This window comes from Dipodomys merriami, unplaced genomic scaffold (assembly GCF_024711535.1).
Source record: "Dipodomys merriami isolate MVZ:Mamm:240054 unplaced genomic scaffold, mDipMer1.0.p SCAF_138, whole genome shotgun sequence".
NCBI lineage: Eukaryota > Metazoa > Chordata > Mammalia > Rodentia > Heteromyidae > Dipodomys > Dipodomys merriami.
The window spans coordinates 2582446-2605864 of NW_027202693.1; the positions used below are offsets into that span (position 1 = coordinate 2582446).

At 46.0% G+C, this 23419-nt stretch overlaps 1 protein-coding gene across 1 annotated transcript; it reads right to left on the minus strand.

Moving 5' to 3' along the window:
- Nucleotides 1-472: 472 nt before the first annotated feature.
- On the minus strand, nucleotides 473-21804 carry LOC138825613 (bifunctional apoptosis regulator). The gene is made up of 8 exons (XM_070020315.1): nucleotides 21592-21804; nucleotides 9578-9913; nucleotides 8814-9018; nucleotides 8476-8645; nucleotides 7511-7655; nucleotides 4129-4302; nucleotides 1687-1889; nucleotides 473-1373 (listed from the first exon to the last, which is right to left on the minus strand). Exons 2-8 carry the CDS (start codon nucleotides 9838-9840, stop codon nucleotides 1181-1183), a joined length of 1353 nt encoding a protein of 450 aa, XP_069876416.1. The 5' UTR covers nucleotides 9841-9913; nucleotides 21592-21804; the 3' UTR covers nucleotides 473-1180.
- Between the last annotated feature and the right edge of the window lie 1615 nt (nucleotides 21805-23419).

The following is a 23419-nucleotide window of genomic DNA, read 5'->3' on the forward strand; positions in this document are numbered from 1 at the left end:
GCCTTTCCTGTCTGTGGCAGGATTTTTCTCTTGAGGCCACCTCTGGGGGGGTGGGGGGCCTGCACCTGGAGACTTGAGGCTGGCTTGCAGAGTTTATCATGTAACTCAGAAGTTTCTATTTCCTAAACAGCTGCTCTTCATTGTACAGAGGTTTTATCTGTATAAAAAAAAAAAATCTTTATTTTTATTTCAAGTATTTCCTTCAAACTTTCAGAAGCGAAGTTGGAGTGAAATGTTCACTCCAAGATAGTAAGGGTTAAAGAAAGGCTCCTGGAGGCGTGCACACACACTTTGGATACAAGCTTGTCTTTGAAGCCAACCTTGATGAGCTCATAGTTCATCTACCTGCTGTTTGTACAGGGGAGGAAATGGGAGGTCCCCCTGCCAGGCCCCCCCCCTCAAGTCACAATTACAGCAATTAGGCCTGCTGTTTATGCAGAATGGGACAATAAAGACTACACATTATACAGTGTGAGGTCAACTTAGAAAATGTTTTCTTGAACAAAGACTACCTTGGGTATATTTTACAGGTCAAATTCTTAAGAACAAAACAAAGCCCAAGCAATACTTGGAAGGAGCCTGCATCAGCTCAGCCTGAAATGCCTGACACCCCAGTAGGTGCCCCCCAACAGAAAGGGAGCAAACTTCCAATGATTACAGAAAACAGCTACCACTCTTCATCTGCGTTCCTTAGCGGTGCGCAACAGAGCGGCTGACCGATTTCTGGGTTTTCCTATTTTGATATCTGTGCCTATGGCAAAATCTTATCCTTGCTTTCCTACACTTGGCTCACAGGGTAGGCCTTACCTAGAGCCTGGCCAGAGGCTCTGGGCACCTCTGTCCTCACGGAGTTTGGGAGGGGGTACTGCTGATGGCCTGCGGTGTCCCTTGAAGACCCTGAGTCCTCCAGCCATCATGGCAGGCTCCTCCCAGACCCTAAGAGAAAGGAGCTGGTGGGAGGGGCTGCTCTCCTGTCACCTCCATGGTCCTTGGGCACTGGGACATCGGTCTCTGCTGCCCCTGTGCCACAGGCTGAGGGAGAGGACCTGGTGGAAGCCTTCGATCAGCAGCAGCACCTTGCTTTTACCAGGGGTAGAAGCAGGAAGTTCGCTTCCTCTGCCCCTTGTGGGCACAGGTGTCGGGTCGGGAAGATCGCCTCCACGCCTCGCCACAACGCCAGTCACAACACTTGGGTTTCCAGCCGCCGCACTTCCTTGACCACAAGATCGATGTTAATGATCGGATTGAAATACAGGGCCCAGTAAAACAAACAGTTGCACACGAACTGTGGGATGAGGGGCCAGAACATGGCCACGAACAGCCCCTGCGTGGACACCTTCCAAAAATGGCTCCACATCCTCTGAGGTACTGTCCTGCAAAGACAAGAGCTGGTTGGGGCGGGGTGGGCCACGGCAGGGCTCTGACCCAGGCCTTCTCCCTGGCTTCGCAGGGTCTTCTGCTCCCAGGACCCAGCCCAAGGGGGCTTCCCCGGGGGGCTTGGGGAAAGAAGGGCTTGGGGCAGCCTGGTTCCAGTGGCCCCTAGCTATGATCCTAGCTAGTCAGGAGGATCACGGTTTGAGCCTGGGCCAAAAAGGAGCGAGACCCCATCTCAACTACACACCTTCCTCCCCCTTCCTGCCTGGCCACTGCTACCAGCGCCGTACTGCGCTATAAAACCGCTCTTACTTCAATTCACTTCTTGACCAGATCCTCCAGAAGGAGAACAGTTCCAGAACGGAGAGGAGCATGGCGTTGACGATGAGGAACCGCGAGGTCCAGTAGTGGACCTCCAGCCAGTCCCAGGCGAACTCGGCCATCAGCTGGTACGGCAGGAAGGAGTACTTGACGAGGAACTCCCTCCACTGCTTCCAGGTAGGCTCCCTCAGGTCCTTCCGGGGGTCACACAAAATGGGGCGTTAGCCAGCGCAGGAGCGTGGCGTGTGCTGAGCACGTGCACGTGCATGTGCGGACGGACAGACACGGACACACACACGGACACACACACGGACACACACACGGACACACACACACACACACGGACACACACACACACACACGGACACACACACACACACGGACACACACACACACACACACACACACACGGACACACACACACACACACACACACACACACACACACGGACCTAATTGTCTAAAAAGAACTTAGTCGACTTTGGTATGCACCATAATATGCAGTGGGGCAGTCAGCAAAGTTGGAGCTGGGAGGTTTGTTACATGATTGTGGAAACCCAGAAGTGACATCAAAATGAGCCTGGTGTGAAAAATGGGGTTGAGATGAATTTACACGAGCCAGTGTGTAAATTCCTGTCCCCATGGGGATGTAAGCACACTCTTTTGTTGTTGTTTTGCCAGTCCTGGGACTTGAACTTGGGGCCTGGGCACTGTCCCTGAGCATTTCTGTGCTCAAGGCTAGTGCTCTTACCACTTGAGCCATAGCACTATTTCCAGCTTTTCCTGTGTATGTGGTACTAAGGAATCGAACCCAGGGCTTTATGCATGCTAGGCAAGCATTCTACCACTGAGCCACCTTCCCGGCCCATCAGAGCATTCTTGAAATCCAACGTCTTCTTACCTGTCGCAGAATGAGGACAGACATGGGGGAATTAAATGTATCATGGATCTGGATCAGTAATTTAATGTGTGTGTGTTGTGCGTGCATGTTTCCATAGAAACAGGCTCTAAAACAAACAGCATTTCTCTCTCTCTCTCTCTCTGGCCCTCTCTCTGTTTTTGTGCCAGTCCAGGGGCTTGAACTCTGGGCCCGGGTGGGGTCCCTGAGCTTCTTTGGCTCAAGGCTAGCATTTTACTACTTGAGTCACAGCGCCACTTCTGGCTTTTTCTGTGGACAGAAAAAGGAATAAAGCCAGTGCTTCATGCATGCGCGGCAACACTTTACCACTAAGCCACATTCCCAGTGCCAAAGAGCGTTACTCTCAAGTGATCGAATAGATATGAAAAAAATCACCCCCCCGTAAAAGAGGGTCCCCTATTTGAGTCTCTGTTCCACTTCTGGCTTTTTTGTGTTGTGGTTAATTGGAGACGAGAGTCTCACGGGCTTTCCTGACCAGGCTGGCTTTGAATGATGATCCTTAGATCTGAGCCTCCTGAGTAGCCAGGATTATAGGTGTGAACCACCGGTCTAGCAGCTCTAAAATAATCTGAGGGGGAAGGCTAACAAACAAGTGGCTAGGGTGGGGCACCACACACAACCCTGGAGTCAGGTGATATGACAGCATTGGTGACTGGGGCCATGGCTCATTGAGGGGGGGAGGCCTTTGGGATGGACCCTGCCCATAGCATTTAATCTCAGCATTAGTCCGTCTCACTCTGGCTGGTCTCCAGGGAGCACATGACCCTAGGGCTCAGTGGAGCAAACAACCACTCTTTGGGAGTCATTATTAAACTAAATATGGTCAGGACCTTCACCAGCTTCCTTTATAGTTATAGCAACCATTTCTTTAAAAAATTAAATCCAGAGCTGGGAAGGTGGCTCAGTGGTAGAGCGCTTGCCTTGCATGCCTGAGGCCCTGGGTTCAATTCCTCAGCACCACATAAGCAAAAAGAAAAAAGTCGGAAGTGGCGCTGTGGCTCAAGTGGTAGAGCACTAGCTTTGAGCTGAAGAGCTGAGGGACAGCGCCCAGGCCCAGAGTTCAGGCCCCACGACCGGACCCAAATAAATAAATAAATATTAAATTCTTCAAGTCTAGAGGGCCGACTCTGGTCTCTAGAAGTGGGATGGTTTGCTTCTTTTCCTTTCTCTCCCTCTCTTTCTCTCTCTCTCTCTCTCTCTCTCTCTCTCTCTCTCTCTCTCTCTCTCTCTCTCTCTCTCTCTCTCTCTCTCTCTCTCTCTCGCCTTCCTTCCTTCTTTTGGTCATGGGGCTTAAACTCAGAGCCTGGGCTCTGTCCCTGAGCTCTTTTGCTTAAGGCTAGTGCTCTACCACTTTGAGCCATAGCACCACTTCTGGTTTTCTGGTGGTTCATTAGAGATAAGTCTCACAGGGACTTTTCTGCCTGGGCTGGATCTAAACTGGGATTCTCTGATCTCAGCCTCCTGAGTAGCGAGGAAGGCTGGCTGGTTCTGTTTGCGCTGCCCGGCCTACCTACCAGAAGCTTGCTGAGAAGGTCCTCCCCAGAGCTGTCTTCTTGCAGAGGGCAGATGGTGTGGATGAAGGGCAGGAAGGTGTCTGTGTAGTCAAACAGGTACAGGTACAGCAGGCCGAGTCGCGGGGAGCTCTTGAGGGCGTAGAGCAGGAAGAGGGACCGGCCGGGGTTCACTGCCTGCAGGGACAAGGCAGGCACAGGGCAGTCATGGTGGCTGATCGCACGGAACACCTCCAACAACAAATAAGTAGCAAGAAGAGGCAGGAAACTCACCAGGGCTGGGGATGTGGGTTAGTGGTAGAATGCCTGTTTAGCAAGTATGAGGCCCTGAGTTCAAGCCCCAGCATATCAGTACTGACATAAATATTGTAACTTTATGATGTAGCTGTCTTGTTACTTGGGAGTATCAAGTAAAGAAAGTGTATATGAAGATGCTCAAGGTCACCTGTCCTTAGAGAAATGCACACCTCCAATTGTGTGTGGGAAATGCTGGAGGGCAGACTTTTGGCAAAGGGGCAGGAAGAAACTTGGGAGTGACAGATGTGTTCGCCATCTTGGTTGTGGCAATGGCTTCTCCCATATGTACATATGTACAGCTTTGTTCAAGACCAACATGGGCTACACAGCAAGACCCTACCTTAAAAAACAAAACAAGGGCTGGGAAGGTGGCTCAGTGGTAGAGTGCTCGCCTTGTATGCATAAGGCCCTGGGTTTGATTCCTCAGCACCACATAAGCAGAAAAAGCTGGAAGTGGTGCTGTGGCTCAAGTGGTAGAGCGCTAGCCTTGAGCTGAAGAGCTGAGGGACAGTGCCCAAGTCCAGAGTTCAAGCCCCATGACTGACAAAAAATAAAAAATAAAAAACAAAACAACAAAACAAAGTAAACCTTGAACATTTTGTGTGTGTGTGTGTGTATGTGCTTGCTGGTCCTGGGGCCTGAACTCAGGGCCTGGCATTGTTCCTGAGTTTTTTGCTCAAGGATAGCACTTGAGGCACAGTCCCATTTTTGCCTTGTTGGTGGCTCATTGGAGATGAGAGTCTCACGGGCTTTCCTACCTGGGCTGGTTTTGAACCCTGATCCTCACCTCTCACCCTCCTGAGTAGCTGGGATTACAGGTGTGAGCCATTGTTGCCCAGCAAACTTAAATATCTTTGACACACAAGAAGGAAACCCATTGGAGACTAATAAGGTGATACCAAATGTAGCAGGTATGTACTTTATTAGTATTCTGGGGTGCTTGGGGATGGAGCCTAGGGTCCTGCACATATTAGACAGTTGCAATCATCCCTCTGAGCTACAGCCCCAATACGATAAAAGCTTTTCACAATCCTTCAAGAAAAATAAGATGTATACATCTGCTTAGGAACTGCAAGCTGGTGGAAAGCCACAAACCATGTCATCACTAAGATGTGGTTTGTGCCCCAGTGGGGTGGCGCGGCTATCACTGAGGAACCCAGTCCTGAAATAAAGCCTGACTGAGATCAGCTAGACTGTGGCGGGCACCAGGGAGGAGGCAGAGCACCCCCGTTACATCCCATCAGCTCTGCTGTCGGCAGGCGCCCGTGGGAGCCAAGCGATCAGGTCCTGCCAGCCCCATCAGATAGGGAGGAAAAGCACTGTGAGAAAGGCAGCAAGGGAGAGGCCTTTCCCGGCACTCAGAAGGAATGGCACAGGCCACTGGGAGTGGGGAATGTTTCAGCTAACTGCCAAACACCCACCCCCAGGGCGGGGCTGGGCAGTGTGGAGAAGGACTGAGTGTAAGATCCTTCTCCATGATAGGATCAGAATTAAATTCCCGTTTGCTCTGGTTAATACTGAGACAACTTAAGTACTCCCCTCCCCTCCCCCTCCTCTCTAGTCCTGAGATGTGAACTCAGGGCCTAGGCACTGTCTCTGAGCTTCTGTTTTGCTCAAGGCTAGCACTCTACCACTTGAGCCACAGCACCACTTCCAGCTTTTTCTGTGTATGTGGTACTGAGGAATTGAGCCCAGGGCTTCATGCATGCTAGGCAAGCACTCTACCACTAAGACACATTCCCAGCCCATTCTCTTTTTAAAGGTAGGGTTTTCTTATGTAGCCTAGATTGGCCTAGAACTTTTTTTTTTTTTTTTTTTTTTTTTGGGTCTGGTCTTGGGGCCTGAACTCTGGGCCTGGGCGCTGCCCCTCAGCTCTTCAGCTCAAGGCTAGCGCTCTACCACTTGAGCCACAGTACCACTTCTGGCTTTTTTCTTTTTGCTTATGTGGTGCTGAGGAATCAAACCCAGGGCCTCAGGCATGCAAGGCAAGCGCTCTACTGCTGAGCCACCTTCCCAGCCCCTAGAACTTTTGATCCTCCTGCTCTGCTTCCTGAGTGCTGGGACTACAAGCTTGCACCATTATACTTTTAAAGTATTCCCAATCGAGGGTCACTGCTGGATGAGAGATTTGCAAATGATCTACCAGATATTAAAAGCCATAGTGGGTCTACATACAGGAGCCACAGAAAGTTCAGCATTTGATCAGACTCTATCAAACCAATAACTTGTGACAAAAGAGAAGTAGAGATTAAAACAAACAGTGATACAAAACACATAAACATACAAACTTTCTGTTTCAGAAACTCTAGATCTTTATCCTGAGTGCCTGGATGACATGTGCACCTCCACAGCTAACTCTGATAGTGAAAGCGGTGCCCATCAATGGGGAAATGCACACAGGGCCCCTACGTATGTGAAGGATTATTACAAAAGAGCCCCAGAGGTGAAGCTTACAGCAGGGCAAGCTCGGCTCACGCCTCTTATGCTAAGGTTAGAGCAGGTCATACAACGTCCCACAGCCGCTGTAGGAGCACAGGGGTGCCCAGCACCCAGTGCAGCACAGTGGGCCCTGGAGAGGGAGAGCTATTGGGGTGGGGGCAGGGGCTTTAATCAGGCTAGGGGGTTTTCCTTTTTTTTTTTTTTTTTTTGCCAGTCCTAGGGCTTGAACTCAGGGCCTGGGCATTGTCCCAGAGCTTTTTGTGCTCAAAGCTAGCACTCTACCACTTGAGCCACAGAACCACTTCCTGGGGGCTTTTTTTTTCTTCTGCTAAGCAAAGAGCACGCAGGTGATTGCTATCATTCTCGATATTCTTTTCTTGTATGTGTGCTAGTCCTGGAGCTTGAATGCAGGACCTGGGTGCTGTCCCTAAGCTCAAGGCTGGTGCTCTCCCGCTTGAGCCACAGCTCCACTTCCTATTTGTCTGGTAGTTAATTGGAAATAAGAGTCTCTTGGACTTTCCTGCCTAGGCTGGCTTTGAACTGAGAGCCACAGATCTCAGCCTCCTGAGTAGCTGGAATTACAGGCTCACACCTGTAATGTAGTACCCAGCTACATTACACACTCCATTTTTGGAAAGGAAGAACTCACCTTATATTCCCAGAGGTTCTGGGGGGGCTTCACGCCGAGGGCTTTCACACGCTCTAGCTCCGTGAGGATGACTCTTCTGTGGCTGCTGTTTTCTATGGTGTAAGGTGCTTGGGAAAATTCTTCCTCTGTCAAAGTTAAAAGCAATCTGTGGAGGGGTGAAGGGATATTGTTTTTGAGATTGGGTACTGACTGGAAGCATCTTTTCCACACTGAGATCCATTTCCCCGGAGTAGGCTCTGTAGGGGTAAGGTGAGATCTAAGCACATGACTATTTGCAATCCCTCTATCAATCGCAGCTGAGCTATTGGATAGCTCTGCAGAGTAGTGGCATATGGACACTTTGTAACCATGGCCCAAAGCACACCAGGGCATTCTGTTCCTAAGCCATTCATCTCTCAGTGACAGACTTTGATTCTCACATATTCTTCTATTTTACAAGTGTGGGCATAGAGCCAAGCAATAATGAAAAGTCCAGGAGACTCCATCCCCAATTAACAAGGAAAAAGCTGGGCTGGAGATGTGGCTCAAGTGGTAGAACACCAGCCCTGAGCATGCAAGCCGAGCAAGCAAATGCCCTGGGTTCAAATCTCACTACAGGAAGAGAAAGAGGAGGGAAGGAAACACAGAGTTAGCCAATGACCCAGCCATTCTACTCTAATAAGAGTACTGAAAATAGAAGCCTCTCAAAAACTGTACTCTGAGATCAGCAGAGCATTATTTGCAATAGCAAAGGAATGGAGCTGATCAAGACAGAGCAGATCTGGCTGGTCTCTATAATGTCATGAGGACAAATGAAGCACTGACAGGTGCTCCAGCATGGCTGAAACCAGACCCAGAGACCTAGCCTTTTTTGAGAGAGAGGAAGAGGGAGAACCAAGGGCTCTCTGCCAGGGCTGCTCACAGCAGGGTGACAAGTTTTCCCCACAGGTAAGAAGCATCTTTCTGGGTTGTGTGTTTCTCCTCACCTTCCATTTACTCTTTCAGATAGAAACCTGTCTCTATAGAGGGAGGCCCACGGGCCCAGCTGCTCCAGCCACAGGACAACCTCTTCCGCCGTCCACTTGGCCACGGCCTTGTGGACCAGAAGGTCATGTTCGGACTCTCTGCTGCTCCAGTGGTATACCAGCAGGACTACCTGGAAGATGGACAGGGACCTCAGGACGTGAGGGTGGGTTGGGGTGGAAAGAGCGCCAATGGCGTCCCTGACCCCATCCACAAGGCTTGGAAAAACACCTGGATTTCTGTAGCACTGCCGTAGTGGGCTCAGAAGATTCTATCTCAAGTAGATGTGGGAGTTACTTACTGCCACACCAGTTAATGCGGTAAGCACCCCGGAGAAGAAGCCCCCTCCTCTCTGCTGGTTCATGCGGCCTGTGTTGGGAGCCGAAGGCAGCTGGTCATTCCCGAGCCTCTGAAAAGCCGTGAGACTTTGGATGATGTCACTGTTGTGCTGGATGTCTTCACGCCTCATCCTAATGGCATCTGGAAACAGCTTCTCAATGGCATCCCTATGGGGAAGGCAGGAAAGCAAGATTAGTCAGACTGTCTGCTGGACTAAGTAGAATTTTCCCAGGTCCAAATAATCCAACGTTAGCATGAGTAACAGGCAGATTGGAAAAGAACATTTGCCAGGGCTTTGCTTTATGGGAAAAGTAAATCATTAGTAACTTATATACACATGCTCAGGGAAAGTGACAGCTAAATGATTTAGAATACAATAATTTTCGTTTTTTTCTTTTAGTGCTGGTCCTGTGGCTTGAACTCAGGGCCTGGGTGACATCCCTGAGCTTCTTTTGCAGTGAGCCACACAGCTTCATTTCTGGCTTTTTTTTTTTTTTTTTTTTGGTTAGTTTAGTGGAGATAAGAGTCTCATAGACTTTCCTAGCTGGCTTTGAACTGTGATCCTCACATCTTGGCCTCCTGAGCTGCTAGGATTATAGGCATGAACAACTCACTCTGTTCCTTCATGTAGAATGAAGGCCAAGGATGGCAGTCCCTTGGGAGGGCAAGTGGCCTCAGCGCCCACCCCCACCCCCGCACGGGCACGCCCAGCATGCCCAGCATTACCTGAGGAGAATGTTGACTTTGGGGTAGCCTTCCCACTTTTCTCTGCATTCCGGACACTCTGTTTTCTTTGAGGACACCCACCATAAAGCCAGGCAGTGGCGGCAGAAGCTGTGCCCACAGTTCAGGGTGGTGGGGTTCACCAGGATGTCGTAGCAGCAGTGGCAGGAAAACTCACTGACCGAGATCTGTGGGCGGGGGCTGTGGGTAGCAGCATCCTTCTCCGGCCCTGTCCTGAGCCCATCCGTTTCCTCGGCCTCCTCCATCGCTTAGCAAGTTCCAGGACCCCGAGACATAGAAAATTCCAGACTCAGGAAACTCCGTCAAGCATCAGACCATCTAGGGGAAAAAAAGGATCAATGAAATAGGATAAATAGATGTTGGATCTCCTGGCTAATCAGCTAGTTGAGATCTGAGGATAGCAGTTCAAAGCCAGCCTGGACAGAAAAGTCTGGGAGACTATCTTCAATTAACTATCTTCAATTCCAGAAGTGGAGCTGTGGCTTAAAAAAACAAAAAACAAAAACAAAACAGTTAAGGGGCTGGCTTTGTTTTTGTTGTTTTTCTTAGTTGGTCATGAGGTCTGAACTCTGGGCCTGGGCGCTGTCCCTCAGCTCTTCAGCTCAAGGCTAGCGCTCTACCATTTGAGCCATAGCGCCACTTCTGGCCTTTTCTGCTTATGTGGTACTGAGGAATCAAACCCAGGGCCTTATGCATGCAAGGCAAGCACTCTACCACTGAGCCACCTTCCCAGCCCAAGGGGCTGGCTTTGAACTGATTTTTTTTTTTTTTTGTCAGTCATGAGGCTTGAACTTTGGGCTTGGGTGCTGTCCTTGTGCCCTTTAGCTCAAGGTGAGCATTCTACCATTTGAGCCACAGTGTCACTTCTGGTTTTCCGGTGGTTTATTGGAGATAAGAGTCTCATGGACTTTCCTGCCTGGGCTGGCTTTGAATCGTGATCCTCAGCTCTCAGCCTCCTGAGTAGCTAGGATTACAGGCGAGAGCCACTGGCACCTGCCTTTGAACTGATTTTGAACTGATATAATTGTAAAAGATCTTCACAGCTCAAACTTTCTGAAGAAAGAAATCAAAGAGGACACCAGGAAATGTAAAGACTTTCCATGTTCATAGATAGGTAGAATCAATATTGTGAAAATGACCAGATTGCCAAAATGATATACAAATTTAATGCAATCACCATCAAAATCCCAATAACATTCTTTACTGAGACAGAGAAAACCACCCAAAAATTCATATGGAGAACAACAACAACAACAACACAAAGGCGTATAATAGCCAAAGCAATTCTAGGCAAAAAAAGCAATGCAGGTGGTATCACAATAACAGATATTAAACTCTACTATAGAGCCATAATAACAGAAACAGCTTGGTACTGGCACAAAAATAGACCCAAAGATCAAGGGAACAGATTAAATGACTCAGAAATAAAACCACACACTTATAGTCATCTGATAATTGTCCAAGGAGCCAAAGACATACAGTAGAAAAAACATAGCATTTTCAACAACTGGTGTTGTGAAACAGGGTAGCCATATGCAGAAAACTAAAAGTGGGTCCCTGCTTGTCACCATGCACCAATATCAATTCAAAGTGGTTCAAAGATCTTAACATCAGACCCAAAATTGAAAGTACTGTGTGACAGAGTAGGAGAGACATGAGAACTTATAGGTACAAGTAGGAACTTCCTGAACAGAGTCCCAGGAGCACAGCAGATAGGAGAGAGACTCGACAAATGGGACTACATTAAAACAAAAAGTTTCTGCACAGCTAAGGACATAGTTACTAAACTAGAAAGACAGCCAACCAATTGGGAAAAGATCTTTACCAGCAATATATCAGACATAGGTCTAATATCCAATATATACGAAGTGCTCAAGAAACTAACCCTTTCCAAACTTAATACACCAATCATTAAACAGGTAAGGGAGCTAAGGAGAGACTTCTCAGAAGAAGAGGTTAAGAATGATAAAGAAACACATGAGGCCACTTCTAGGCATCTACCCTGAACAACAGGAACCAATATACAAGGACACGTGCACCTCCATGTTTATTGCAGCACTGTTCGCAATAGCTAGGATATGGAAACAACCTAGATGCCCCACCACAGATGAATGGATCCAAAAATTGTGGTATCTATACACAATGGAATATTATGCAGCCATTAGAAATGACAAAATAATGGCATTTGCAGGGAAATGGATGGAGCTAGAAGGAATCATGTTGAGCGAGGTAAGCCAAGAACGAAGAGACAAACAGTACATGGTCTCCCTGATAAGTGGATGATAAATCCAAAATGTTAGGTGATATGACAAAACTAACAGGACTTAAGAAACAAAGAACTTCCACTCATCTGGTTGAACCACTACTAAATATCCCCATGCTGCTGATCACATATATGGTATATAACATATGAGCACCGTTATATATTACAGACTGTGATAGACAATTTGCTCCAGGAAAGTTAGAATGAACTTGTGACTTTAAATGAGCATCATTATTCCACAATACTGTGAATTTCCGGAAATTAAGTAATCACTTAATCACAATAAAAAAAAAAAGAACCTTGGGGAAGGGAGGGAGGGAGGGGATGGTAGGGGGAAAACAGTGGAGGGGGTAACAATGTTCAAGAGGAAGCGTACTCATTACCTCACTCATGTAACTGTAACCCTCTGTATAGTATCTTTACAATAAAAAAATTAAAAAAAAACACATGTATTTAAATATTCTTTTTTTCCTTTGAGATGTATCCATAATTTTATATGTAAGTGCACTTTATTTAACTGTTCAGACGTTAAGCAAATTTAAAACCATTAAGTGGAGTGAGGAAGGGGTGACACTGTCCAAAGAAATGTACTCTTTACCTGACTCATGTAACTGTACATCACCTTTATAATAACAATTAAAAAGTTAAATTAAAAAAAAAAAACACATGAGGAAATGCTCATCATCTCTGGCCATAAAGGAAATGCAAATCAAAACAACCCTGAAATTCCATCTCACCCCAGTTACATTGGTCAACATTTTGAATTTGAACAACAAATGCTGGTGAGGATGTGGGGGAAAGGAACCCTACTGCACTGTTGGTGAGTATGTGAACTAGTACAACCACTCTGGAAAGCAGTCTGGAGATTCCTCAAAAAATTAAACATAGACTTTCCCTATGAGCCAGCCATACCAGTAGGCATCGTGAACCAGGATATGATAAGGACACCTGCACATCCATGTTCATTGCTGCACTATTCACAATAGCCAAGACATGGAAACAACCCAGATGCCCCACCATAGATGAGTGGATCCAAAAAATGTGGTACCTATGTATATACAATGGAATTTCACACAGCTATTAGAAAGAATAAAATGTCATTTGCAGGGAAATGGATGGAACTAGAACAAATCATGTTAAGCGAGGTAAGCCAAAATTAGAGAAACAAATGGCACGTGTTCTCCCAGATATGTGGAAGTTAGATCTAAGACACAATGAGATATAACGACTTACACAGGATTTTAGGTACTCACATACAGTGAGACCAAAAGAGGGTAGTCATAGGAGAAAATAACAAAGGTGCAATACCCAAGCGCCTCTTCATATGTAAACAAAATAACACACATTCTGAAATGAACTCCAGAGCTATGGAAACAAAGGACAATTTTCTTGTTTTTTCTTTTTCTGATGATTCTGTATTCTTTACTTTATATATGATATATTCACATGCATATCTGTGGGAAGATGGGGGAGGGCACAGAATCAGAAGAAAAAGGATGAAAAAGTGCAGCAGTAGAGTGCAATAGATATTGATGAAAGTGAACTATGCAACTCGTGGATGGAGATGGAGGGAGGGAAAGGGAGAGAATGAGGGACCATCTGACACTGTACAAAAGGAAATGTACGTATTACCTGACACATGTAAATGTAACCCAGCTGTCTATTACCTCTATAATAACAATCCAGTCAATAAAAGATACCTGAGGGTTTAATCTTACTGTATGCATTCATGAAAGGAAATGGTTTTCTCTGGATTATTATTTTTTAAGACATATCTGCCAAGGTACAATACTTGAAAAATCTCTGAAAGAGAAAGGCTGGCACTGGCACATTTCCCAATACACTATGTAACTGAAGAAGATGAGAGGGTCTCCCTGGGAAGTGAGGTTGTCTAGACATGGAGCTGGTCTATGGACTTATCTGGAAGGCTGCTTTGTGGGAAGTCATGGTACTACGCTTACCTTACCTGTCTATTGCTTTTATTTTTTCTCTCCTGTGTGTGATGTTGAGGTTAGAATCTGGGGCTATATGTATGTTAGGCAAGCATTGTACCACTGTGCTTCAACTTTTTTTTTTTTTTTGTCCTCTTGGTGGTGATACTGGGGTTTAAATTCAAAACCCTCTGCTTCTTATACAAGCATGCCCCTAGCCTGTTTGTTTTTTTAGTTACCCATTAGGAAAGTCACACCATTTAGGATGTTTTTTTGTTAAGCTTATCAAATAATGCACCAATTCTGAGCTAAAGTTAAAACCTTTTTTTTTTATACCTTAGCCTATAAAGATCTCATTATGTGATGCTGGTTAATGCTTTAAAAATTGTAAGCTTGAAACTGTATCAGCAGTATATGATTATGGCTCTCCCCTTCATTCAACATACAGTTGGGTGTGGTAGTGCATACCTTCAATCTTAGCACCTGGGAAGCTGAGGCATGAGGATTTCATGCTGAAGGGCAGGCCAGGCTACAAAGATCCTGTCTTAAAGAACAAACACACCTCTGCTGCTGCCAACATTCCCTATTCCCCCTGCCCCATTCACCATGTAGACTACTTTGGCAAAATGGTTCGATCCAAGGTACTACGTCCTCATGGCAGTATGTGTTGAAGGCAGTAAAGATGATAATACAAATGTCGAAAAATCCAGACATACTTTTAACTATCCTCGAAGAAGGGACAATTTTAAACATTTAAACGAAATCGATCTTTTCTACCATATCGACCCAAAATGACACCAAGCATAAAAGAAAGGACAGGTCGATTTTATGTTGTTTACGAAAAGGAGAATCTGGCCAATCGTGGCGTAGCTTAACACAAGAAAGGGCAAAGTTTAATTGGCTCGGTGTGGATTTCAATCACTAATGAGGCAGAGAAGATGACTCAGATGAAGATAGTCTATTTTTGATGGTTTCTCTGAGATGATGAACGACATGGGTGGGTGGTGATGAAGATGTGGATTTACCATATATATATTTTTGCTGTTGTTTTTTAAGGCTTCACTAAGAGTTTGTCAATGAACTATTTGTAAGAGAAACTTTTAAGTTGGCCATGGTAATATTTCTTTGTGGATAAGCATTTTCCAGATTTCACAAAGCTGTCAAAGATCCCAGGCAAGTAACACAGCAGTTATGATAAATAAAAACCTTTCACCTCAGTCTTTTGTTTTTCTTTGTCCAGTTGTGGGGCCTGAACTCTGGGCCTGGGCGCTGTCCCTCAGCTCTTCAGCTCAAGGCTAGCACTCTACCACTTGAGCCACAGCGCCACTTCCAACTTTTTTTCTTTTTGCTTATGTGGTGCTGAGGAATCGAACCCAGGGCCTCAGGCATGCAAGGCGAGCGCTCTACCACTGAGCCACCTTCCCAGTCCCCACCTTAGTCTTCTTTACTCACAGTTTAGCTACTGACATGATAGGCAGTTCCCAATTTATGGAAAGATGACTAAACTTTAAATTTGGATTCAAAAGTGACTGAGACAAATGGGCTGACCTTAAACTGAAAACCTGGAATTCCTCTGGTGTAGCCTTCAGGACTGTTCCACTTAAGTTTATTTTTAAAAAATTACATCATAGCATTATACTTAAGTGATTCACTTGTCAGTGTTCCAGACGTGTCTTAGCTATCTTAGCTAAAGTGAGTGAATGCCCTGACTTAGATGATGTTTGAAGTATACACATTTGGGATTGTTTGGTCCAAGAGCTTTTACATTTCTTAGCATGGAGAACAAAGAAAGTTGGGCATTGTTTGAGAGTATGTACATTTTAGACAAGATTTGTACTTGCATTGTCAGTATGGCAAGCAAGTAAGAAAATGTTAATTAACACTAGTGGATTCCTTCCTTTCTTCCTTTTCTTATTTCCCTACTTCCTTCCTCTGTCTGTCTTTCCTTATAACTGACTTCAGCTTGTGTTCATGACAGTGGGGATTAAAAAAAAATGTTGCCAGGCTGGGAAGGTGGCTCAGTGGTAGAATGCTTGCCTTGCATGCATGAGGCTCTGGGTTTGCTTCCTCAGCACAACATAAGCAGAAAAAGCTGGAAGTGGCACTGTGGCTCAAGTGGTAGAGCGCTAGCCTTGAGCTGAAGAGTTGAGGGACAGCGCCCAGGCCCAGAGTTCAGGCCCCATGACCAACGTCCCCCCCCCTAAAAAAAATGTTGCTATTCTTTCTAGTAAACTGTTGGACGATTTCTTGGCTGTCCTAAAAAAAAGAAAAGAAAAGAAAAGAAAAAAAACCCACACATTTCTTGTGACCATTATATATACCTGGTGTCCCATGAATAATAATCTGTTTAAGGGCTAATTTAGTAGAGGTCTAGCCTGAAAAAAATATGGTCTCCAGTCATTCTTTGCTAGGACATTCAATACAAGACTAAAGACATTTTGGTTTGTGTGGCTTTCTGGTTAGGCTCCTTCTATGTTACATATTTCCCAGAAATACAGAACAATGACAAGTACTAACATTTACTAAGCCCACATAATTTGAAAGGCGCAGCAGTCCCAGGGGAACGTATTACTGTCATTTCCCTTTACAGGTGAGGAAACACAGGCCTAATTAGTAAAGGGCAAAGACAGGTCTTAAATGACAATCTGACTTTAAAAGTCTGTCCTCATAAAGACATTGTTCCAATGAAGCAAATAGGAAGTTATTAGTTCAAAGGACTGATGACATCCTATTCCTATGCAGGCCACATTCCAGGGATGCTACTGCACAGCTGAGAAAAACAAACCACGTGTGACAGGAGTCTGGAAGGTGAACTCCAGCTGCTGTAGCTAGGGGAGCACACTGTCCCGTAGAGGAACCTGTACAATAGAACTGGGACTTCTATTTCTGGTATACTAAATCCTGGCACTGCCACAAAACTCTGGCAGAACACACCAGACATTAAATGTCCAAAGAGTGCCCCCCAATAGCAGTGATTATGAAATAAAAATAAATGTGCCAAAATGAAATAAGACAAGGAGAAGAAATAGCAGTAAATATACAACACTACAAGTATGTAATGCAGGCAGCAAAATGGACTCTTGTTTTGTTACAGAAAAGCAATTCTAGTCTGACTGTATGGAATCTTTTTTCCCCCTTCTAATTACAAAAGATGTTCTTTCGGAAGGGTTGGAAATTACTAGGGTAAAGGTAGTTGCTTGGGATGTTGACTTGCTGCCTGAACTTTGAAGTGCAATGATTGATGCCTTGAGTGGTATTGGGCAAGAAGAGGACACGCTGAAGCGGAAGCTGTCCTCTTGTACTCACCTTGTGGCAGATATTCAAGGACCTACCCTGTACTGCACACTGTACCTGTCCAGTAACTCAGAGAGCGACACAGATACAGAGACACACATACATAGAAACTGCTGTAATTACCAAGTAATCCATACCTTAGCTACCAGTTTTTTTTAAATTTTTTTTTGTTTGGCTATCAGTTTTAACATGTCCAACTAAAACTCTCGACTGAATCCCCAGTGCACATACACATGCATACAAATGCACACACACACTTCACTTTTGACTCGTATATTAGCAATGAATGTATCTTTTGCAGACTCAGCTCATTCCAACACTTAAAATTTTTTTCTCTAACTGGGAGAGCGAGGGAAAGGGTTACATTGTCCAAAAAGAAATGTGCTCTTTATTTGACTTATGTAGCGATAACTCCTCTGTACATCACCTTTATGTTAACAATAACATTTTTCTTTAAGCTACTAAGCCCTATTAATAAACTATATGTTAACATCATATTTTTATTACTATACTATTTTATTAATATACTATACTTTATCAATATTAATATACAATACACGTTGCCATTTATATTATATTTTATATGGCTTATTAATATATACTATACTTTTAATATATTAATATACTATTACTAATATACTATATTTATATTATACTTTAACATATTAAGAATCACAAAGTCTTAAGAAAGCAAGAAGTCAATAAAATCACAACTCAAAATCCTGCAGTTTTCACTATGACATATAAAAAGGCTTCTGATGTTTAAGTGATCTGTAACTATAAATTACACTCATATAATCAGACATATGACCACAGGCTATGGAAGACCATGGATTAAAACTCCTCTCCAGAATTGCCTTTGTACAACTTAAAAAAAAAATTAAGTGACAATCTTGATTTCTTTGGTTTTTTTTTTTTATTTTTTTTAAATTTCTTTGTGCTGTTCCTGGGTCTTGAACTCAGGGCTTAGGCACTGTCCCTGAGCTTTTTTGCGTAAGGCTAATGCTCTACCACTTGAGCCACAGTTCTACTTCCAATGTTTTGGTAGTTAAATGGAAATATTAGTCTCACAGATTTTTCTGCCCAAGCTGACTTCAAACCACAATCCTCAGATCTCAGCCTCCAAAGTACTTAAAATTATAGGCATCCAGCTCCAAAAAAAAAAAAAAAAAAAAAACCATCATCCCCAAGTGGACTGAGACAGCCTCTAGAAGAGGCTTGTTTTAAATTTTTTTTTTTTAAATCTCCCAAAGTAGTGCCTAACATCTAAGAGATACCACTGGATCCCTAAGCTGGTAAAGAAGAGCAAGCCATGTCAAGACTTTCACCAGATGCCAGTGGCTTACACCTGTAATCCTAGCTACTCCGGAGGCTGAGATCTGAGGATCCAGTTTAAAGCCAGTCTGAACAGACAAATCCAGGAGACTCATCTCTAATCCACTCAGTGTCTCGATCCTCAACCACAAACTGTGAACTACTGCAGAGCTCAACTTTTTTGGGTGGTACTGGCTTTGCCACTGGAGCCATGGACCCAGCCCTCTGTTATACAATTTAAACCCAGCAGGAAATTCTAGGTTCTACCTGGAAACCAGCCACTCACTAGGGCTATCCTCCCCTTGGAAAAGTAACAGGTGTTTACCAACCTCATTCCTATGTGTGTATACATACACACATCACTGCTTCAGCCACATCCAATTTCTAAGATCCTTGAAGTCAGGAACCAAGTCATAGAAGTCTATCATACCTGACAGTGTCTAATACTGGGGTCCAGATATATGTGGATGAAAACCAAATCAACAAATACCTGACTCCGTATCAGTGCTCTTAACATCTCCATGACAATCACCTGGGATGTTGGGGACACCTAGACAGGATGTCTGGGATCAAGGTAGAGGAATACATTGTTGTCCCTTGGCACAGGTCAAGAGACCTGGAGGGTACTGATTTGAAGGTATCTGGAGCAGAAAAGTTTGCTACATTCCATTTCCAAAATAACCAGTAAAGACAGACTCAAGTTATGGTGTACCAGCCTAACAGAGGACCCTGAGCTGGGTGCTTGTCATTCTAGCTACTCAGGAAGATGAGATCTGAGGATCACAGTTCGAAGCCAGCCCAGGCAGGAAACTTCTTGAGACTCTTTGTCTCCAATTAACCACCAGAAAACCAGAAGCAGAGCTGTGGCTCAAAGTGGTAGAGCACTAGCATTGATCAGAAAAGCTCAGGGACAGCATCCAGGCCCTGAGTTCAAATTCCAGTCCTGCCAAAAAAAAAAAATCCCAAAAGACAATTATTAGTCACATAACTTCAGGAAATTCACTTAACCTTTGTCTACCTCAGCAGCCATCTGTAAATGAATATATATGACATATATACATATACATATATACATATATATATATATATATATATATATATATATTCCATCATGAGTCTTGAACTCAGGGCCTTGTATGTGTCCTTGAGCCTTTTTGCCCAAGACTAGTGCTCTACCTCTTTGAGCCATTAGTACCACTTCTGGTTTTCTGAGGATTAATTGGAGAGAAAAGTCTCATAGACTTTCCTGCCTGAGCTGGTTTTGAACTGGCATCCTCAGATCTCAGCCTCCTGAGCAGCTATGGTTAAAGGCATAAGCTACCAGCACCAGGCAGAATGGACATATTAACAGCACTTAAAAGGTTGCTGAGGGCTGGGAAGGTGGCTCAGTGGTAGAGTGCTTGCCTTGCATGCCTGAGACCCTGGGTTCGATTCCTCAGCACCACATAAGCAAAAAGAAAAAAGCAGGAAGTGGCGCTGTGGCTCAAGTGGTAGAGCGCTAGCCTTGAGCTGAAGAGCTGAGGGACAGCGCCCAGGCCCAGCGTTCAGGCCCCAAGACCGGACCCAAAAAAAAAAAAAAGGTTGCTGAAAGGATTGAAATGATTATCATGTGAATAACATTTGGCAAGTAGTGAGTGCCATGAAAATCCCAGCCATTTCTATTACTATGACTATTATGATTATTCTCTACTTCTTTCCTGGTCACACACTACACCTTGGCATTTTACCATAGGCTCATGCTTTTCCACCTGCAACACAACCCTAAACCCGAAAGTACTCACTTGTAAGACCCAAATCAAGTCACTAGGTCCTTTCATACCCGTTAATCAATCTGTCCTGCCTCTGTGTATTAGTGTAAGGCTTATTTCCCCCCCCCCCCCAATGCCTAGACTGTAATTTCCCTGGAGAGTCTGATAGAGTTGAAAAAACATAATCCCCGGAGTGAGACTTGCTAGTTTACCATTTACTCTCCCTGAGTCTCGGATTTTCCTACGGAGTAGTCCAGAAATGAGAAGGCTTTAGCTATTCAAACTACATCCACTGATGCTCAGAAAAGAAGCAGGCTGTATGGCTGACTGGAATGATCATTTCTAATTATTAATAGTGCCATTTTACTGAGTTCCCCCCCCCCCCAAATATAGTTTGTTGGTGTCAGTGTCAACACTCCAGGAAAAAGTGGGAAGGGTGAGGGGAGTGGGTAGTTTTTCCATCAGGTCTGTGAAAATACCCAGACAACTGGGGGTCAGCAGCTTACAACCTGACAGGCTGTTTACCAAACAGCTGGGACAAGAGCGAACGTGATCTCATTGGCGCGCGCGCGCGGGCCGCCCTGGCTGGCTCTGGGGTGTGCCTCAGGATAAGCAGCGCTCCTTCCCATTGGCTTCTCCCGGCGTGACGTCAGGGCCACGCCAAAGCCTCGACCAATGGGCTTCGGCGGGGCGGGCCCAGCGGCGACAGTTGAGGGCATGGTCCTCAAGGGTTCTGGCTTTTTCTTTTCTACCAAAGTTAGGGGCCCACCCTTTCGGCCCCGACCAAAGATCCTCAGTGAGATGCAACCGGGCTCATTCGCTTCCCCTCCTTCCCCGCCCCTTTCTTCCTATAAAGCAAACGCACTTTGGCCGCGAGTTCACATTCCCGGGTCGAGGGTTCAAGCCCAGCCCCACGGTGACTTTGGAGTTTCATGTTCCCCCTTTTCTGAGCTTCCGTGACCTTCTTTTAAGAGAGCAAGTGTATGTGTGTGTAGATGGGGGCAGGAACGGGTTGAACCCAACAGACCTTAAGCTGGGCCAGATCCTCACCCAGGGTCCGATTAGTTCTAACCGGTGGGTCATCGGCCCGTCCCCGTCCCGGAGGAAGGGCGGGCGCCAGATCGCCCCCCTCCCAGGTGTGTGGAGGCGACGCCCCTCCTCCCGATCTTGGGGTGGGGGGCCCCCAGAGTGGAGTGGCTCTGACCCTGACGCCCAGGGGCGCAGTGCCGACGTTGGGGATCTCGGAAAGGGATGGGAGAAGCGGGCCAAACGAAGGCCGGCGGCCAGGACACGGGCTAGGGCCCCCAAAGACCCAGGCCTGGGTGAAGAAAGGCCCGCGGGCCTCTTCGGACCCCGCGGGGCGACTCAGGAGAACGGCTTCCTCGCCACACCCACAATAAAGCCCACGGATCGTCCCTAAACATCCCCCGCCGTGCCTCAGCTTACCCTTTCTCTGGTCCCGGGGCCAGCCCGGCCATCGCGCCCGGGCCCCCGAGCCCCGCGAAAGCCGAGGCGCAGGTGAATCCTTCACTTCCGGAAGTAACCTGAGACCCTCAGGAGAAGATGGGGAGGCGGAGGAGAATGCCCCAGGCCCGTGACCATAGAGAGGCCGCACTCAGTGCTCAGCCACCTCAACCCCGCGACCTCCCGGGCGCCTAGAGCGGCCACGCCCAGACGGAGGCCGAGAGCGCACGCGCACTAGCAGGCCCCGCCCCTTCCTCTTCAACCACAGACTAATAGCTCCAGCTGGGGAACTGCACCTCCAGGGGCAGGCGGGTGCTTTCCTGTAACTGTTCCTCCAGGCTGGTGGTTTCTGTATTCAGAGGAAATAGCCTAGTTCAGTAGTGCCCAGAAGTTAAAATAATATCACGAAACTGCCCTGTACGCTCCACAATTTTGTCTTCACATTTTGTGCAGGAAAAAAAAATCACACAGCTATGGCTAAAGTTCCAATTGTATTGTTAAAGACCAGGAATTAAAATGACCTTACACGTTTACCCTTAAGGCGTCTGGCCCTGTTGAGCTCTCATCCCTGTTTTTAAATCGCCCAGAGAATGTTTTTAAGTCTCCCAGAGATCGTTAAGTTGCTAAGTTTAAATGAAATTTTTTTTCCTACATAGAAAAATTGGTAGATTCTTTGCTAGTCAGAGAGTGTGTGCATTCATTTTCTGGCAATAAACATTTTTTCTTTATTATAGAAGGTGCATAGCAAAATTTACAAGCTGGGAGCCAGTGGTTCACACCTGTAATCCTGGAGGCTGAGATCTGAGGATGGATGTTCAAAGCCAGCCCAGGTAGAAAAGTCTATGAGAAGCTTATGTACAATTAACCAGCAAAAAGCTGAACTAGAAATGTGGTTCAACCGGTAGAGGCTAGCCTTGAGCAGGAAAAATAAGTGAGAGCATGAGGCCCTGAATTTAAACCCTAGTATTTGCACGCGTGTACACACACACAATCACCACCACCACCAAAGTGAGAGAGACAGACAGACAGACAGACAGACAGACAGAGAGAAAGCATGCCTTCTAACCAGCTTCATATGGAAGGCTTTTGTGAAAGACCAAGGTGAACTTATTAATTCAACCCGTGTTTATACACTTTTCTTCTGTATGTCAGCCCCATGTTAGACTTTGCTGGTCAACCTCAAGCCGACATACATCTTTCTTAGGGACAGATGTTCTATGCGTTCCAGGTCACGAAGATAAAGGTCTCAGCCTTGGCTTTTCCAGTCATCGAAGTACCCACCCTATTATTCTCTATTGCAACAGCCTCTTGCTCCCCCCTCCCCCCCCCACTGAGATTACAGACTTTCTCCTTCCAATCCCAAGGTTTTGTTTTTGTTTTTGCTTTTGGTCACGGGGCTTGAACTCAGGGCCTGACACTGCTCTTGAGCTCTTTTGTTCAAGGCTAGGACACTACCACTTTGAACCACAGCTCCACCTTCGGCTTTCTGGTGGTTAATTGAAGATGAAAATCTCATAGACTTTCCTTCCTGGGGGGGGCTTTGACCTGTGATCCTCAGATCTCAGCCTCCAGAGTAGCTAGGGTGACAGGCAGGAGCCACCAGAGCCCAGCCATATCCCAAGTTTTAATCTCCATTATGGGCTGGGCCATGCTTCCTCGCTGCACCGTTACCCCTATCGGAGTGACACAGACTAGGAACTCCGCAAATATTTGTCAGCGGGACTAGCTGTCAGGACTCGCACTAGTGTCCTTTTCCAAATCAAACGCCACTATACATTAGGACACACCCTGGAACTTGGATAGCGACGCC

Bases quoted from the DNA above. Each gene is read 5' to 3' on its own strand.
- LOC138825613 (XM_070020315.1), bottom strand. From the start codon at position 9,840: ATGGAGGAGGCCGAGGAAACGGATGGGCTCAGGACAGGGCCGGAGAAG. The intron at 9,019-9,577 runs GTAATGCTGGGC...CCTTCCCCATAG, and splicing joins AAAGTCAACATTCTCCTCAG to GGATGCCATTGAGAAGCTGT. The intron at 1,374-1,686 runs GTAAGAGCGGTT...TTGTCTTTGCAG, and splicing joins TGGTCAAGAAGTGAATTGAA to GACAGTACCTCAGAGGATGT.